Source organism: Homalodisca vitripennis, chromosome 2 (assembly GCF_021130785.1).
Source record: "Homalodisca vitripennis isolate AUS2020 chromosome 2, UT_GWSS_2.1, whole genome shotgun sequence".
NCBI classification, from domain to species: Eukaryota; Metazoa; Arthropoda; class Insecta; order Hemiptera; family Cicadellidae; genus Homalodisca; species Homalodisca vitripennis.
The window spans coordinates 3,272,755-3,291,658 of record NC_060208.1 but is presented as its reverse complement, the minus strand read 5'-3'; the positions used below and the strand labels follow the sequence as shown (position 1 = coordinate 3,291,658).

Here is an 18,904-nt window from a genome sequence, read left to right as displayed (position 1 = left end):
ATATATATATATATAGATATATATATATATATATATATATATATATATATATATATCTTGCCACAAGTCGCAGACGTTTAGAAAAGTACTTATAATGTCTCGGATTTAAAGTTTGTCCTAGTTTAAAGTTGGTTTAAAGTAATCAATATACTTTCAATGACGTGACCAATGCCGATTATTAACTGCCTACTGGCCTATATATTTTTTGGTCTCGATCAGATTGCAAGTTTCATAGTTTTGAAAGTTCTGCTTGGAAAAGTGTCCCGTTTTCGTCGTTGGAACACGCTGCTGTGGGTCATGGGGTGTAAAAGTTGGGTGAATTACGTTTGGGTGATCAGTCGGCTGAAGCTAGCTAGCATCAAAAGCGTTAAGTGTTCTCCCCCAAGCCCCTCGCCGCCCGCGAGTACTGCATGGGTCATTTAATCAGAACGCTCGATATGCGTTCTGTCACTACATGTCACTTGTCCTGTCCGCTAATTATTTAGGTGTCAAAAATATTAAGGTGTCAAAAAAATAACAAGACATTAAATGTATTTGACAAGAGTTAGGGCCACACGACTCTAACCTGTATTTTTAAAAATATAAAATAGCATTGTGTTATAAGCTGGAAATAACGTTTTAAACTATTTTATAAAAACTAAGCTCATCAAAATAAATTTTGTTTTACACAACCAACATCTATCTTATATATCATGTTTAATAGGCGATATGCCTCTTTCAGTTTCGTAGGCGTAGCCTGGTGATTAAACTCATGTACTGCCATAAGTTAACAATGAACTCACTTTGTTGTTAACTGAATCACTGCTACACCACATCGCTCGCTTGTCTAACAAGTATCTTGTATAGGTATGTCTACCCTCGGGTTGTGGGTGAGGTATACATTCCGTTTGTACAGTTGCTAAGCCGAGAAACCTACCTTCTTAGTTTTGGTAAACTCATCTATATTCAACCTCTAAGAATTCCGGAAAATAGTTTTGCTTAAGTAAGTCAAAATGACACTTTGGGCGTGATCTTTCTTAGAGGTTTTTAAATGTTGAGGTATGTAAGTATAAAGTAGGTACTTAAGTTTATAAAGATATCTGTATTTAACTTATCAATTAGAAGAATCTTATCAATGTTTGAAAGATCAGTTCATTCTGTAAAGTTTGGATATATTTAAACCTTGGCCTTCTATATAAACTCATCGGCCAAGAGTACAGCAGAACACGTTGCTGTGGGTCGTGGGGAGTAGAACGGGTGAATTGTGCTTGGGTGTTCTTTTCAGTCTTCATCAACAATTCATCTAAAAGCGCTACAAAAATTGAATTGCATCAATTTTTCACTTTAAACAATCTTAAGGCATAATAATCCAAATAAGTTCCTATCCAACTCAATCAATTAGCGATAGACTTTCAAAATCAAAGTTGGCAACTTGGGATGTGTGTACTAGGGTTTGTATGTATGCAATTCTACAGTTATCAGAATTATATCATTGTGCTAAACACTCCACTCATTAAACTTTACTGAAATGCTTTCACGAAGCAAAACACGTACGTAATCGCGAATCTTGAATAATTGCCTTTATCTTTTCTGCTTGGCAATATTTGAAAAGTCTCAATCAAGAATTTTACATAATTCATAGAGTTATATAATGTATATTTTAAATACCCGTACGTTAAACATCTGCTAGGTCAGCAAGTTGTTATACATCTGCTAGGTCAGCAAGTTGTTATACATCTGCTAGGTCAGCAAGTTGTTATACATCTGCTAGGTCAGCAAGTTGTTATACATCTGCTAGGTCAGCAAGTTGTTATACATCTGCTAGGTCAGCAAGTTGTTATACATCTGCTAGGTCAGCAAGTTGTTATACATCTGCTAGGTCAGCAAGTTGTTATACATCTGCTAGGTCAGCAAGTTGTTATATATCTGCTAGGTCAGCAAGTTGTTATACATCTGCTAGGTCAGCAAGTTGCATACGTTTGTTTAGGACATTTTACCCTTTTGGCATTCGCTGAGAACTGCACTAGGTAAGAAAACTTGAAGTAGTATAATTAATTATTCTCGTTATTCTTAGCGACATAGTAGATAAAACCTCAGTGCTATGAAATTTGTTTTTTTTTGCTTTATTTATTCATTAACCCGTTCTTTGCCTTTTGCTTAATTAGCTATTGATATGAATAAATAAACGTTTGATTTACAATTGTTATTGAGTTTATTTGTCACACAGGGTTTCGTGAATTATACTGCCATGGGCACATAAAAAAATTATATCCAACATAGAAAATGTTTTGGTGCATTTTAGGTTTGAATTTATACAAAACAGGTTTGAATTTTGAAAGATTTGGAATCTTAAATTGGGTAGATCTTACTTAAGTTCAAATCCAGTTTTACTTTGTATGTTCCATTGATACTTATTAATCTTCAAATCATCCTTGTCGGTTTAGTGTAGATTTAATACTGGTAGTAGTAATCCTTGCAGATCTGAGAGTTCTGGTTGCCATCCAATATTCAAGTGTTCATCATCTAGTAAATGTCTTTTCTGTTCTTGGATTCAAAAATCGAGATTCACCAATTTAATACAAATAATAAAAAAGTATTACTGTATTTAAGAACTCAAATGTTGATTAACTGATGAGAAAAGCTTCTTCCCAGTCTCCTATTAAGCCATCATTCAAAAGAATAAATTTCCATTATTGTAAAGTCACCAGCTGATCTAAATTCACTTTATAACTCCAGGTGTTGTAAACTTACTTTGCATAACAATCTCCTTGATATTTAGATTTAATGTATTCTGTGGTATTTGGTCTAAAGAAATTATTTTTTTTTATCTGATGATTCAATTTTACAATAGTTTATGTATTTCTTATATGTATGATAATTTTATTTATGTTAATTTTAACTCTAAAATAGGTTGCTGGTTTTTCTTAATTTTAAAATCTATTAATTTATATATGTTTATTGTAAGTTATCAAAATTGCATGGGTGTATGTTCTTCTTGTATGGATTCCTTGTGTGTGTGTGTGTGTGTGTGTGTGTGTGTGTGTGTGTGTGTGTGTGTGTGTGTGTGTGTGTGTGCGCGCGCGCGCGCGCTTACAGAGTTTACATAAATAAGGCGTGTGTGTGTGTGTGTTTACAGAGTTTACATAAATAAGGTGTGTGTGTGTGTGTGTGTGTGTGTGTGTGTGTGTGTGTGTGTTTACAGAGTTTACATAAATAAGGTGTGTGTGTGTGTGTGTGTGTGCGCGCGCGCGCGCGCGCTTACAGAGTTTACATAAATAAGGCGTGTGTGTGTGTGTGTTTACAGAGTTTACATAAATAAGGTGTGTGTGTGTGTGTGTGTTTACAGAGTTTACATAAATAAGGTGTGTGTGTGTGTGTGTGTGTGTGTGTGTGTGTGTGTGTGTGTGTGTGTGTGTGTGTGTGTTTACAGAGTTTACATAAATAAGGCGCGCGCGCGCGCGCGTGTGTGTGTGTGTGTGTGTGTGTGTGTGTGTGTGTGTGTGTGTGTGTGTGTACACACTTATGTGGTATAAACTCCTATAGTTATTTATTAATCTTTTATAAACAAACATAAAATAATATGAACTATTTACTTTTCAAAACAAAACTGTAACAGTGCTCAGAAAATGATGCTAGGTATAATGGTAGAAAACTGTAACAGTGCTCAGAAAATGATGCTAGGTATAATGGTAGAAAAGTCCTGTTTGTTTAGCACAGAAAATGATGCTAGGTATAATGGTAGAAAACTGTAACAGTGCTCAGAAAATGATGCTAGGTATAATGGTAGAAAACTGTAACAGTGCTCAGAAAATGATGCTAGGTATAATGGTAGAAAACTGTAACAGTGCTCAGAAAATGATGCTAGGTATAATGGTAGAAAACTGTAACAGTGCTCAGAAAATGATGCTAGGTATAATGGTAGAAAACTGTAACAGTGCTCAGAAAATGATGCTAGGTATAATGGTAGAAAAGTCCTGTTTGTTTAGCACAGAAAATGATGCTAGGTATAATGGTAGAAAACTGTAACAGTGCTCAGAAAATGATGCTAGGTATAATGGTAGAAAAGTCCTGTTTGTTTAGCACAGAAAATGATGCTAGGTATAATGGTAGAAAAGTCCTGTTTGTTTAGCACAGAAGAAATTAAAACTACGAAGTTATTTAATGTCATTTATTTTTTGCAGATTGTTCTTCGATTATGGTGTTATTATGTTTTATGGTAGTTTTTGTTTTTTTCTTTTTTAGCTTTGTTCTATTTCTACCAACACTGTCATGCAATGGTTTTTTATATTTGACCAAATCGCTGACGTATGGATATTTGGGTGCGAGCTTCTCTAACATCAACTTGCGTAACTGAGACACTGTTTTGTCGTTGATCTTATTGTACGAATCTTCCAGGACCACAACGGGAGGTTTCATCCTGTGATAGATCTCGACGATTCTGAAAGAAAATAAAACGAATAAATTACAACAAGTCTAAAAATATGTGTTTTGATAAATATGACTCAAGACCTGACATTTATAAATATCAGGTTTCCTTGATGTTCATAATTAAACTTTGCAGCTTGCGGAGAGTGCCACAATAGATTTGAATTTGGCGAATAAATTATCAGCAGCCGTGAACAAGATAGCCAGCTGGGCCGACTATAACTCGTAACTTCAACAAAGGGAGCCAGGATACGTTGTGGTAGGCATATTCCTGCCTATGATAGGCAAGCGGAGAGCGGACGTGTCAAGAGAAGGCAGGGAGCCAGTTTATAGTTGAGGAACGGAATTATATGTACATTATCAGTTTACAATATTCTTATCATAGCTAGTTGTCTCTGGAGCGTTGCCCTCTTACGGTCGCGACGACCACACAAGTTTACAGGCATGTACGTGTACAAGAGACCCTGTGTGCTGGGAGTAACGGTCATCTCCAATAAAAATGGATCTACCAACAATAAATACTTTATATTTTTGTGAAGTCCTGTGAATAACGCACACAGAAAGGAAAAAGAGAATTAACAATTGCATAATTCAGTGTTTTGAGAACCTAGATTTAAACATTTTTTTTGAACGATCTATATCGTCGAGAACCTTGAAATGCTTTGATATTCTACTACTTAGCCCGGTCCTAATTATTGTTAACGTCTATGCTACGATATAACGGCATTTCTGTCTAAGCACAGAATAATGAGGAATACGGTATAATATAATTACAGCCTGTATGTCTACGTATTAGTCTATATTGTATCCAGTGCTGAAATGCTTCGATATTCTACTACTTAGCCCGGTCCTAATTATTGTTAACGTCTATGCTACGATATAACGGCATTTCTGTCTAAGCACAGAATAATGAGGAATACGGTATAATATAATTACAGCCTGTATGTCTACGTATTAGTCTATATTGTATCCAGTGCTGAAATGCTTTGATATTCTACTACTTAGCCCGGTCCTAATTATTGTTAACGTCTATGCTACGATATAACGGCATTTCTGTCTAAGCACAGAATAATGAGGAATACGGTATAATATAATTACAGCCTGTATGTCTACGTATTAGTCTATATTGTATCCAGTGCTGAAATGCTTCGATATTCTACTACTTAGCCCGGTCCTAATTATTGTTAACGTCTATGCTACGATATAACGGCATTTCTGTCTAAGCACAGAATAATGAGGAATACGGTATAATATAATTACAGCCTGTATGTCTACGTATTAGTCTATATTGTATCCAGTGCTGAAATGCTTCGATATTCTACTACTTAGCCCGGTCCTAATTATTGTTAACGTCTATGCTACGATATAACGGCATTTCTGTCTAAGCACAGAATAATGAGGAATACGGTATAATATAATTACAGCCTGTATGTCTACGTATTAGTCTATATTGTATCCAGTGCTGAAATGCTTCGATATTCTACTACTTAGCCCGGTCCTAATTATTGTTAACGTCTATGCTACGATATAACGGCATTTCTGTCTAAGCACAGAATAATGAGGAATACGGTATAATATAATTACAGCCTGTATGTCTACGTATTAGTCTATATTGTATCCAGTGCTGAAATGCTTCGATATTCTACTACTTAGCCCGGTCCTAATTATTGTTAACGTCTATGCTACGATATAACGGCATTTCTGTCTAAGCACAGAATAATGAGGAATACGGTATAATATAATTACAGCCTGTATGTCTACGTATTAGTCTATATTGTATCCAGTGCTGAAATGCTTCGATATTCTACTACTTAGCCCGGTCCTAATTATTGTTAACGTCTATGCTACGATATAACGGCATTTCTGTCTAAGCACAGAATAATGAGGAATACGGTATAATATAATTACAGCCTGTATGTCTACGTATTAGTCTATATTGTATCCAGTGCTGAAATGCTTCGATATTCTACTACTTAGCCCGGTCCTAATTATTGTTAACGTCTATGCTACGATATAACGGCATTTCTGTCTAAGCACAGAATAATGAGGAATACGGTATAATATAATTACAGCCTGTATGTCTACGTATTAGTCTATATTGTATCCAGTGCTGAAATGCTTCGATATTCTACTACTTAGCCCGGTCCTAATTATTGTTAACGTCTATGCTACGATATAACGGCATTTCTGTCTAAGCACAGAATAATGAGGAATACGGTATAATATAATTACAGCCTGTATGTCTACGTATTAGTCTATATTGTATCCAGTGCTGAAATGCTTCGATATTCTACTACTTAGCCCGGTCCTAATTATTGTTAACGTCTATGCTACGATATAACGGCATTTCTGTCTAAGCACAGAATAATGAGGAATACGGTATAATATAATTACAGCCTGTATGTCTACGTATTAGTCTATATTGTATCCAGTGCTGAAATGCTTCGATATTCTACTACTTAGCCCGGTCCTAATTATTGTTAACGTCTATGCTACGATATAACGGCATTTCTGTCTAAGCACAGAATAATGAGGAATACGGTATAATATAATTACAGCCTGTATGTCTACGTATTAGTCTATATTGTATCCAGTGCTGAAATGCTTCGATATTCTACTACTTAGCCCGGTCCTAATTATTGTTAACGTCTATGCTACGATATAACGGCATTTCTGTCTAAGCACAGAATAATGAGGAATACGGTATAATATAATTACAGCCTGTATGTCTACGTATTAGTCTATATTGTATCCAGTGCTGAAATGCTTCGATATTCTACTACTTAGCCCGGTCCTAATTATTGTTAACGTCTATGCTACGATATAACGGCATTTCTGTCTAAGCACAGAATAATGAGGAATACGGTATAATATAATTACAGCCTGTATGTCTACGTATTAGTCTATATTGTATCCAGTGCTGAAATGCTTCGATATTCTACTACTTAGCCCGGTCCTAATTATTGTTAACGTCTATGCTACGATATAACGGCATTTCTGTCTAAGCACAGAATAATGAGGAATACGGTATAATATAATTACAGCCTGTATGTCTACGTATTAGTCTATATTGTATCCAGTGCTGAAATGCTTCGATATTCTACTACTTAGCCCGGTCCTAATTATTGTTAACGTCTATGCTACGATATAACGGCATTTCTGTCTAAGCACAGAATAATGAGGAATACGGTATAATATAATTACAGCCTGTATGTCTACGTATTAGTCTATATTGTATCCAGTGCTGAAATGCTTCGATATTCTACTACTTAGCCCGGTCCTAATTATTGTTAACGTCTATGCTACGATATAACGGCATTTCTGTCTAAGCACAGAATAATGAGGAATACGGTATAATATAATTACAGCCTGTATGTCTACGTATTAGTCTATATTGTATCCAGTGCTGAAATGCTTCGATATTCTACTACTTAGCCCGGTCCTAATTATTGTTAACGTCTATGCTACGATATAACGGCATTTCTGTCTAAGCACAGAATAATGAGGAATACGGTATAATATAATTACAGCCTGTATGTCTACGTATTAGTCTATATTGTATCCAGTGCTGAAATGCTTCGATATTCTACTACTTAGCCCGGTCCTAATTATTGTTAACGTCTATGCTACGATATAACGGCATTTCTGTCTAGGCACAGAATAATGAGGAATACGGTATAATATAATTACAGCCTGTATGTCTACGTATTAGTCTATATTGTATCCAGTGCTGAAATGCTTCGATATTCTACTACTTAGCCCGGTCCTAATTATTGTTAACGTCTATGCTACGATATAACGGCATTTCTGTCTAGGCACAGAATAATGAGGAATACGGTATAATATAATTACAGCCTGTATGTCTACGTATTAGTCTATATTGTATCCAGTGCTGAAATCTGTTATATTAAACTAACAGGATACATGTATCCTGGAAGCCTATATAGAATGTGTAAATTCTAAGTAAAAAGTGGAGTAGTTCTTAAAATATAGCAATTTTACTGATATAGAAATTCATTTGTGTTATTGGGCGATCTCCAAAAGGGTAAATTTTCGCTTGAGTTATAGCCGTATTTGTACAGCATAAGATAATAATAATGCTCTCAGATGGCTGTCAAACATACAAATTTTAATATTATTAGCAGTTAACCCGGAGGGGTGGGGTGCGGGTGCTCCCGTACCATAGACTCTTGATCATTGTCTGAGTGATTCATTTTCCAATAAATTCTCATTGTTCTTCAAAAGAGATATCTACGCGGAGGTTGATGTACCGATGTTGGGTGCAGGAGACGGTTAGATGGGATTCCTCTCAGTAACAAGAAGATTGGTGGATAAACATGCTACTCTAAAACTTTGGAAAGAAAATGAACAGTTGGTTTAGTTCTGTCTTACCCAGAAGATAGGCTAAGTACAGAAGATGCGCAGGGCCTACACCGAGCACAGCTTAGGCATTTTGTCAATTAAACTAATTCAAGGGGTGAAGCGATATTGTACTGAAAAAGTCTGAAAAGTAACTAAATAAATTATTATGTAGTCACTACAAACTCTGTCTCAGTCTATGAGTGAGATGATTTCGCATAAAGAGGAAGGATAACGCATAAGTTAGCATTGGTGTCCGTCAGGTCCTGGAGGATACGTTGACAGATCTGAAGTCAGTTGAGTTGCGTAACGTCAATATTTATCTGTGATACAGTTTGCAGACTATGTTACATTAGCGTAATAATGAAAGATATCAAATTTTGAAATTGAAGTAACCAGTATTCGACTATGGTTTACTGGCTTAGTCTGTCGTATGAGTGAGGGAATATCATCATTGTCTATTCTTGTTGTGACAAGATCACCACATGGACAATACACTGTGTCGAGAGGTTCCAATTGTATTTGGAAACTGAATTATATGCATAGTTAAATTAGTTCAGTACTTTTAGTTACATTTCACTATTTTATACCATCAATGCTCGTTATGTTATATATTATAATTATGGTAGGTTATGGGAGCCATGGCCCCCTCCAAATTTTGAAAGAGGGCGTTTTTATGAAAAAAATCTGTAATATAACCATAAAATAATAAAATTAACTAAACTGCATGAACCAAACTTCGGTATCAGTAAATTTCCAAACATTTTAATTGTGCACAAAAACTCAGGTGGCCCTCTCCAAAAATGAGGACTGAGCCACCCTTGCTGAGACACGGATTAAAATGTAATTTAGATTCAGATTGTGGTGATTTATAATACTTTTCCCAATAGTTCTGCTCAACAGGAATGTAATCACTTGCCTCTGGTGACGTTTGACGGTGTCCTCATTGATTGTGCCGTTTGCTCTCGGAGTGTGAAGGAAGAGAATCAAGTCCGGAGTGACCAGGTCTGTCGGCCACTGGTAGCACGCTGAACCGACACCGGGCAGCTGACTCATGTCCTGGTACCGGCGAGCTATGTACTCGGCTGCTTGCCTCATCCAGAAACTGGAATTCAGTACCGACATTCGCTTGGTTTATTTAAATACATATTTATTAAATGAGTAAATCAAGAAAACATATTTAAATATAAAACATTGTACAACACATTTCTAAGTCACAGCTTTTAGGGTTTAGTTATTTGGTAAACTTTTCTTCGCTCTAGTTAGTCTTTTTAATACATAAAAATATTATAAGAAGTGAGTTGAAATGTGTTTTTCACGCCAGTTAGTTTTCAGAGATCAGTAGTATCAAATTAATTACCCGAACAAACCACCATTTTAAAATAAACTCCAGTTTTTTTTATTCCTAATCAATTAAAAATATATGATGTAATAAAATGTTGAAAGAATTTATGGTAAACAGAATTGTGAATGAACCAATTTTAATCCCAAAATGATTGGAATCAAAGGTATACCTTCAACCCATTGGAAATTCTTGAGATTGTTCGCATGTTGAACCAGTATAAAAATTTCAAAGGCATTGAAATTTAAATTATTAAAAAACCCAACAGTTAAAAATGAAGAACTTAAAACAGTTAAAGTTAATGAAGCATCAAAAGATCTTGTATGTTCTTGACGCTAAAATGAAAGTATCAATGTACCCAGACATGATGACTGGTCTCTCTTCTAATATAGTGTTGACATCTCGCCCGGTCAAGTACAATTGAAGGGAGACAAATGCCCTCTTTAGTTTGAGCATCTCTGGACCCCTGAACTTGTCCTTGTACTTAAACGGAGACTTGCGCATCGTCCTGACATACGCGAATGTGGTATGTTTCATTAAACCCCTCAGCAGTTTTCTTCTAGCTGTAACAGAAATTAAAAAATTGTTGGATTTTAATTTTGTTTATGTATTTACAACTGATCTAAAATTTCAGCTGATTGAAGAAATTAACATTACAGGGGAAATTTAGTTAAGACCTTAGCTGGAACTTCCATAATTTTGGTAGTGTTTTTCGATCTCCAACAGTTTTGCAGGATTTAGAATTGAAAGAAGAAAGAGATATAAGGAAAAGAGGGTAGGAGTTGGAGGAATATACCGAGCAAAGGAAAATTTACTTCATTAAATTTTTAGAGAAGAGAGTGGAAGGAGATGGTTTTCTCTTAGTCTGATATGACAGGAAAAAGAGAGAACTGCAAATGGTCTTGGACAATTTTCTCAATTTTATGTGACTTCACTAAATTTATAAATCAGTCAAAATAGAATTACACTTGAAAAAAACCTAATTAGAACAAACCAAAGTGATAGTTGGAGTCTAACCCTTCCATGTAACAGTATTCTTTTCAATTATATAAATATATCAATATGAATATTCACTTCATACAAAAAAATCAAATATTGGTAAACTCTTTATACATTTTCGTATGTCTCAGCGTACTTCTTCAGACGTAACATTTTATAAATATTTACAAATAAACAAGAACTGAAATTGAATAATAAACAGTTAACAATACCTCACAGCTGATGTACTTTTCAATTATATAAATATATCAATATGAATATTCACTTCATACAAAAAAATCAAATATTGGTAAACTCTTTATACATTTTCGTATGTCTCAGCGTACTTCTTCAGACGTAACATTTTATAAATATTTACAAATAAACAAGAACTGAAATTGAATAATAAACAGTTAACAATACCTCACAGCTGATGTTTCATCAGAAATACCAAAGAGTAAAGATTTTGAAATTAACGAATTTTCAAACTCAAAGGAAATTTTTGATTTTAGTACAAGTTGGTGAGCAGTTTCGCTCCTTCTAAAATTAAATCTATTTATATTTTCATTGGTATGCAATGCGACATTTTTGGTGACTTTTAATTTATAACAGTTTTCAATTTTGTCCTGATTGTGTTCCATGGAATGTGGGTTTGTCATCTCCATGAACAATACTGTAACGGTGACCTGTCATTCTGATATGAAGAGGGTTAGAGGTTTGGGCAATATATTGTTTATTACAAAAATTACAATTTAGCTGATATATTATGTTGCTTGAATTACAATCAATAGTTCCTTTAATTGGATATGTCTTATTCGTTATGTTACTGCTAAAATGACGCTAGGTGGTTTTGAAAATATGTCTTTAGTTTCCGATGATGATTGTAGAATATGAAAAGCCGTTTTAATTATAGGGTTTGTTTTGTTAAGTCCAAAGCAGAATTTGGTGGTAAATTTAGGTTCATCTAGAGGAAAAAATGTGTTGTAATTGAAATTTCTTAGCCTATTAATTTGATTTTTTACAATTATGTCAGGATGGCTGGATGTCGAATGGCTAAACTTTTTGGAATACTTATTTTTACATATGTTGGATGGCAGCTAGTATAATTTACGTATTTCATAGTGTTGGTATCTTTAATGTGAATTTTTGTATTAAGAAAGCTTTCTTCTAAAAAAAAACTTCACAGTTTCTTCTAAGAAAATATCATGAATGTAACGATACCAGATAATAGAAGTTTATTTTGGTAATTAAAAAAAATTGTTTCAAATAAGCCCATAAAAAGATTGGCATAAGAGGGTGCCATTTGTGTTCCCATGGCTGTACTTTTTATTTGTAAATAGAAATTGTCTTTGAATTTAGAACAGTTCATTGTCAGGATAAGGAGTAGAGGGCTTGGATGTGCAGATTTGGTATCAAGGAAATGTTTAGTTGCGTTTAAGCCTACATCATGTGGGTTGTTGGTATACAATGAAGTGACATCAACTGTGACTAGGATTAAATTGTTTGGTAAAGGTTGGGTAATTTGGGAGAGTTTAACAATAAATTAGTTTCACGAAAGGCTGCAGTTGGTCGTCAATGTAACCTGATATTCTTTCAGTCGGGCTCCCATAACTGGCAACAAAATTGGTGGTGGTCTGACATTTTTATGAATTTCTGGAAGTGTATACAATTTTGTTGTTCTGGGGAATTTTGGTGTTAGTATGCTTATAGTTCTCTGTGATAAATCTTCATCTTCTCCTTGTTGTTCCAAAACGTTATTATGGTTTTGTTAAATTCTTTGGTTGGATCTGTTGGTAAGTTTCATCATCAGCCAGTTGGCCCTGTACTTTGTTGCAATAATCATTTATGTTTTGAATTACAATTTTGTTACCCTTATTTGCTAGTATTATAATAATATTGTTATTGTTTTTGAGCGATTTAATATATTTTATTTCATTTTTTGTTAAATTATTCTTATTTTTTAATGAATTTTGGAAAGAAGAACCTGACAAATTTGAGAGGATAACATGGATAACTTGCTCAACGGGGTGATCAGGTGATAAAGGTGGAGGCTCCCAGTTGCTTGGTTCTTTGAATTTTTCCAAGCCAAGCACCCAGGTAGATTTGAAGGTTCAGATTCATGAGTTGAAAAATAATGTTTAATCCGAACATTACGTGCAAAATTTAAAGTGTCCTCGACTAAACTACGACTAAACACTCACTCATCCAGTGTGGGTTAACATTATCCCAATACCGGCAGTTATGCCTGTTATCATGGCCATTCAAAATAAAAGTCGACTCATCTGAGAATAAAATACTGTCTAAAAGTAAGTGGTTTTGGTCAATTTTATTCATCATATTTTCACTGAATTCTATCCTGCGATCAAAATCATCTTCGCTTAGTTTCTGCAACAGGGTAACACGGTATGCTTTGAAACCAGACTTCTTTAATAATTTGCGAACTGATTCACGACCTATTCCATGAGATTGTGCTGCTGATATAACTGATTCGTTTGGATTTTCAATGAAAGGCTGAAGAATGTCTAATGAGCCGTCTTCGTCTGTCACAGTACTTGGTCGTCCAGATTTGGCTCGATCCTTAACACTACCAGTGTCTACAAAGCGAGCAACTGTGTACTGTGCTGTGGATTTAGAAATAGGAGCTCTATCAGGAAAAGTAGCATTGAATAAATGTGTTACTTCTGCAAACGGTCTTACATTATCACCCCAGCCGCGCATCATTAAGAGTGTAATTCTTTCACGCTCACTAAACGACATCTTTTAAATCTTATAACTTACAGTAACAGGATATGGCTGCAAAAAGTACTGTAGCTTGAGTGGAACTGATAAGTGAACTGATAGACAGATAGCAGCCATTATGAGGAAGTCCAGTGGATGGGAAACCCTGACTTAGAGGCACTGATTTCATTTTTCATTGTAATTCTTAATGCAGCAGGATTTTCTGATTACACGTAGCTCATTGTCAGACGGCCGAAAGGAAACATTTTGAACATCTACTTTTAAACGAGTTTACTAAGTATTCCCCTTAACTTCTAACAGCTACAGTATTAGTTATTTCTTATGCAATAATGGTATTAAACATTTTTTAAACTTTGAACAGAGATTTCTTCCGACTGGATCAACCTTTTGAAGTCCGGTTTGCGGCATTGTTTTCAGTTCAAGTAGATATTTAAAATGATGTACAACTCAACATAGGCTGTCATTAAAGATTTTCTTATAACCCCCGACGGGCCGTCCCCCAAAGGTGAAATCCGACCACTATGTACACAGAAAAGTAGCTTACAATTTCCAGTAACGGTATAACAAATTTGGTTATGATATCTCTTGTCGTTTAAAAGTTATAAAGTCGTCCTAAGACTTAATGGTCACCCTGTATATTATCAGATGAAAATAATAGGGTTTGAGGTAATACTAAAATAATTTGGTGCTTGATATCAAAGTCAATGTTCAATATATATTTAAACAGTCTTCTTCTCAGCCGAACAGTATTTATTCTATCACTGATTTCATTGATTTAGCAGACTGATCATCGTAAAATGTCAGACAAATGCTGAACCATATCACGATTGAGCATTGTAGTAGATTGTTGAAAAATATACTTTGAAAGGAACATACCAACTGTTGTTTGTGTTTGTATAAGTATTTATATAAATTCAAACATTTGCCATCTGTTATACTTACTTAAAGTCAAGGTTCCTTCGACAAGCACGAACGGGTTCTGTCTGCCGGGCAGTTTCATGCGAGTGGTTGTCTCATAGAGTGGAGTAGTCTCAACAATTTCATCCTCCCATGACATCTCAGGAGGCTCGATCGTGGTGGTTGCGTTTTTCCTCCGCTTCCTCGGCTTCTTTTGAACTATCCTCGGTACTGTCTTGTCCTCCCACATGGCCCTGATCTTCCTCACGACAGGAACGCTGGAGTACTGTCACAGTTTTATATATTATTTGTTCAGTTTCACAAATCTGCCAAGCTTTATTTAGAAAAGCCACCGATTAAAATTTTAGTTGGAATTTACATGACAAAGATCTTAAAACAACTGCATTGCAGTAGCCTATATACATATCAATAACTTATTTGTTCCAGTTCAAAGACTGCTTTAAATTATACAAGTGAGTTTACTTTTTATATTGAAAAAATATTATTTTTAGACTAATTACAAGGTTATTATTTAACTCTAGATTAAATATGATTTTATACCAAACTTCTTAAAGTACGTTTAATTATCTGAGTAATGTAAATGATTCAATTTCAAATTACAATTTTATGACGTAATAAAGACTATGATGTTTTTAATTAACAATTGCGCAAGATAGTGAATTAAAAATGGTGTACTTCTTTAGTATTCCACCCACAGACCCCTTTTTATTGAAAAAATATCCAATTCACCTAAAATTAAGACCTGTCTCATATTTAAAAAATAAGACTATATTTATATATTCAGACATTGACCATCTGTTATACCTACTTAAAGTCAAGGTTCCTTCGACAAGCACGAATGTGTTCTGTGTGCCTGCCGGGCAATCTCATGCGCGTGGTTATCTCATAGTGTATATATAGTAAAATGGAAAAATTCATCGAAAGAATACAACGACCTGGCAATTAAGTACTGTTTAAGCTTATTTTAAAAATTCATAAAACTCAATATTCGTAAGATGGTAAAATATTTAAAGCTAAATTATTATAAAATATAATGGCTGCAACTGTTGGTATTTCCGAGTAAAGCTGAGTTTATTCTGTGAGGCCATCTAGTTGAATAATTGTGAAAGTGTAAGTCCTCAGCTTACAAAATTTTGAAATAGATTTTAATGTATACAGACCAGAACATGTTTTATTTTGAATGGCCAGAATGTTCAAATCCCAAATAAAGCTCTCACCTAGTATTAAACTCAAAAATTTAGTTTGATTAACTTACTTAAATTTGAGTATTATGAACTTTAATAATCATTGGCTGTTGATTGTGTTTGTATTTTTTTACAACAAAATGTCATAAAATTGGTTTTATTAGGATAAGTAAAAGGTTTTTTTCTGCTAAAGTATATTTAAATTAAAAATAAATTGTGATTTGATAGATTTTCTATTACATTTAAAGATTTATGAGATATGATAAGGTTGGAATCATTGGTATTTAAAAAGATTTTATTGTTTGAATATGTTACACTATTTAACAATCCCCTAATATAGCAAAGAAATAGTTTGGGTCTTACAATGGATCTCTGTATATTGTTGTTTAAATATGTTACACTATTTAACAATCCCCTAATATAGCAAAGAAATAGTTTGGGTCTCTCGAGGAACTCTGTATTTTGTTGTTTTCATTGTTGATTTAGTAAAATCTAGTTATCTATTATCTGTATGAAATATTTCTACATATTGTTTTATATTTTTAGGTATGGTTTAAATCAGTCAGTGAAACTCCCACAATCCCTGTATAATATAATATATGTGATAAGAGAATACTTAGCATATCCATTAGTGTTATTATAATCATTAGAAATATATTGGAATATATTAAATATCTCTCAAAGTATATTAATAAATGCAGTATTTATGTTACAGATAATCTGGAATTTTATTGAATGGCTTTGATGAATTCCAAGATTATTGATGACAGTCACTGCTATCAGGTTTAAAATATAAATTTAAACATTGGCAAAAAGTTAAAAGAATATTATTGGTATTATGAGTTACAGACTAAAGTTCATCGTTTTTATAAAAAAAAATTTAAAACCTTTAAAATTCAATAAAATGAAATCAACTAACCTGAGGGCTATTTATAACATCCCAGACACTTTTCAAGGAATAAAAAATTTCAAATCTCTCATATTTTTCTTCGGGCTTTAAAAATGGCTTCCATTCTTGTGTTTGAGAGTTGCTAAAGGTTGGAGGTAGTGCTGATTAAGAAAAAATATATGATGTCAGTTTTTATGAGGAAAACTAAACTTAAATAAATAAATAATTATAAATGTTACTTTATAAACTAAACAATAATTTTAAATCAATTATTATTTGTTTTATTATGTTTTTTTAACAGAATAATTTTTAATCCTTTATAATATTGTCGTATAAACAAAGTCATACCATCAAATGAATTGTATGCCAGAAAATCTATCATAGTAAAAGTATGAAAGCTAATCCAATTTTAGTGTTAGTTTATTAAAATGTATACAACAGCCAAAAATAATAAAATATTAATGTAACATCACAAGAACTATAATTATAATTATATTAATGAGGACAAAAATAAAATGTTGTTTGAATATAATTATTATTTGTAACTTACTGTGGACTAATTTTACAAATGGTAGACAAATATTATAACCCACAAAAGGTAACAAAACATACTTTGGAGATAGCTTGTACAAACAACATTTACTTTTTTCTATTATTTTGTATAAAAGAAAACTCACAATATTGTCCAATAATTTTAATTTTCTTACACAAGGCCTTTCGACATCTAAGATGCCATCGTCAGGCATCTTACTTATAACATTTACTTACTTGTTATATTATCCAAAACACCAATATCCAATAATGTTAAAATAATAAACAAGTGTCCAATAATTTTAATTTTCTTACACAAGGCCTTTCGACATCTAAGATGCCATCGTCAGGCATCTTACTTATAACATTTACTTACTTGTTATATTATCCAAAACACCAATATCCAATAATGTTAAAATAATAAACAAGTGTCCAATAATTTTAATTTTCTTACACAAGGCCTTTCGACATCTAAGATGCCATCGTCAGGCATCTTACTTATAACATTTACTTACTTGTTATATTATCCAAAACACACCAATATCCAATAATGTTAAAATAATAAACAAGTGTCCAATAATTTTAATTTTCTTACACAAGGCCTTTCGACATCTAAGATGCCATCGTCAGGCATCTTACTTATAACATTTACTTACTTGTTATATTATCCAAAACACCAATATCCAATAATGTTAAAATAATAAACAAGTGTCCAATAATTTTAATTTTCTTACACAAGGCCTTTCGACATCTAAGATGCCATCGTCAGGCATCTTACTTATAACATTTACTTACTTGTTATATTATCCAAAACACCAATATCCAATAATGTTAAAATAATAAACAAGTGTCCAATAATTTTAATTTTCTTACACAAGGCCTTTCGACATCTAAGATGCCATCGTCAGGCATCTTACTTATAACATTTACTTACTTGTTATATTATCCAAAACACCAATATCCAATAATGTTAAAATAATAAACAAGAAACAATAACTGGTCATAATACTGTTGAATCCTAATAAATCAATGTTATAGTTTACATTTTTATTCAATTTCATCTAGAAAGATAAAAACTACTTCTGTCACTCAATAGTTTCTGGGGGTGAACTCAATACCGTATCAGTTAAACTTTGTTATTTACATTTTTAACAAACCTAAAGTTTTCTGTACTTTTGACAAATAAAAATGATTTTAAATTATAACATAACCAATGACTAGATTGAACACAAACTATCATTTATATTATCAACTAACAGAGATGAGATTACCATCTCACTAACTGATAGGATATTACATAATAACAAAACTATTAATGATCAGTCAAGAACATCTCTGTTGCCGTGTGTTATAATAAAGCCATCAGGAGCAACACTGTTGCCAACATTCTGTTTATCAATGCCTTGATAATAGAAGTACTCTATTTCATTTATAGTTGTTTAATGGTCAAGCCTTGTTAGCCACAAAAACAGTTTCTACCTTCCATTAATCAAAATCTATTTACAATTATTGTTTTGTAACAATGAGAATCTAGTTAATAAACAAAACAAAGTTTATGGG

At 33.3% G+C, this 18,904-nt stretch overlaps 1 protein-coding gene across 1 annotated transcript; it reads right to left on the bottom strand.

The window, feature by feature from the left end:
• Positions 1-3,870: 3,870 nt before the first annotated feature.
• LOC124356058 lies at positions 3,871-17,684 on the bottom strand. The gene is made up of 6 exons (XM_046807223.1): positions 17,582-17,684; positions 16,844-16,974; positions 14,765-15,005; positions 10,464-10,668; positions 9,683-9,868; positions 3,871-4,417 (listed from the first exon to the last, which is right to left on the bottom strand). Exons 3-6 carry the CDS (start codon positions 14,967-14,969, stop codon positions 4,144-4,146), a joined length of 870 nt encoding a protein of 289 aa, XP_046663179.1. The 5' UTR covers positions 14,970-15,005; positions 16,844-16,974; positions 17,582-17,684; the 3' UTR covers positions 3,871-4,143.
• Between the last annotated feature and the right edge of the window lie 1,220 nt (positions 17,685-18,904).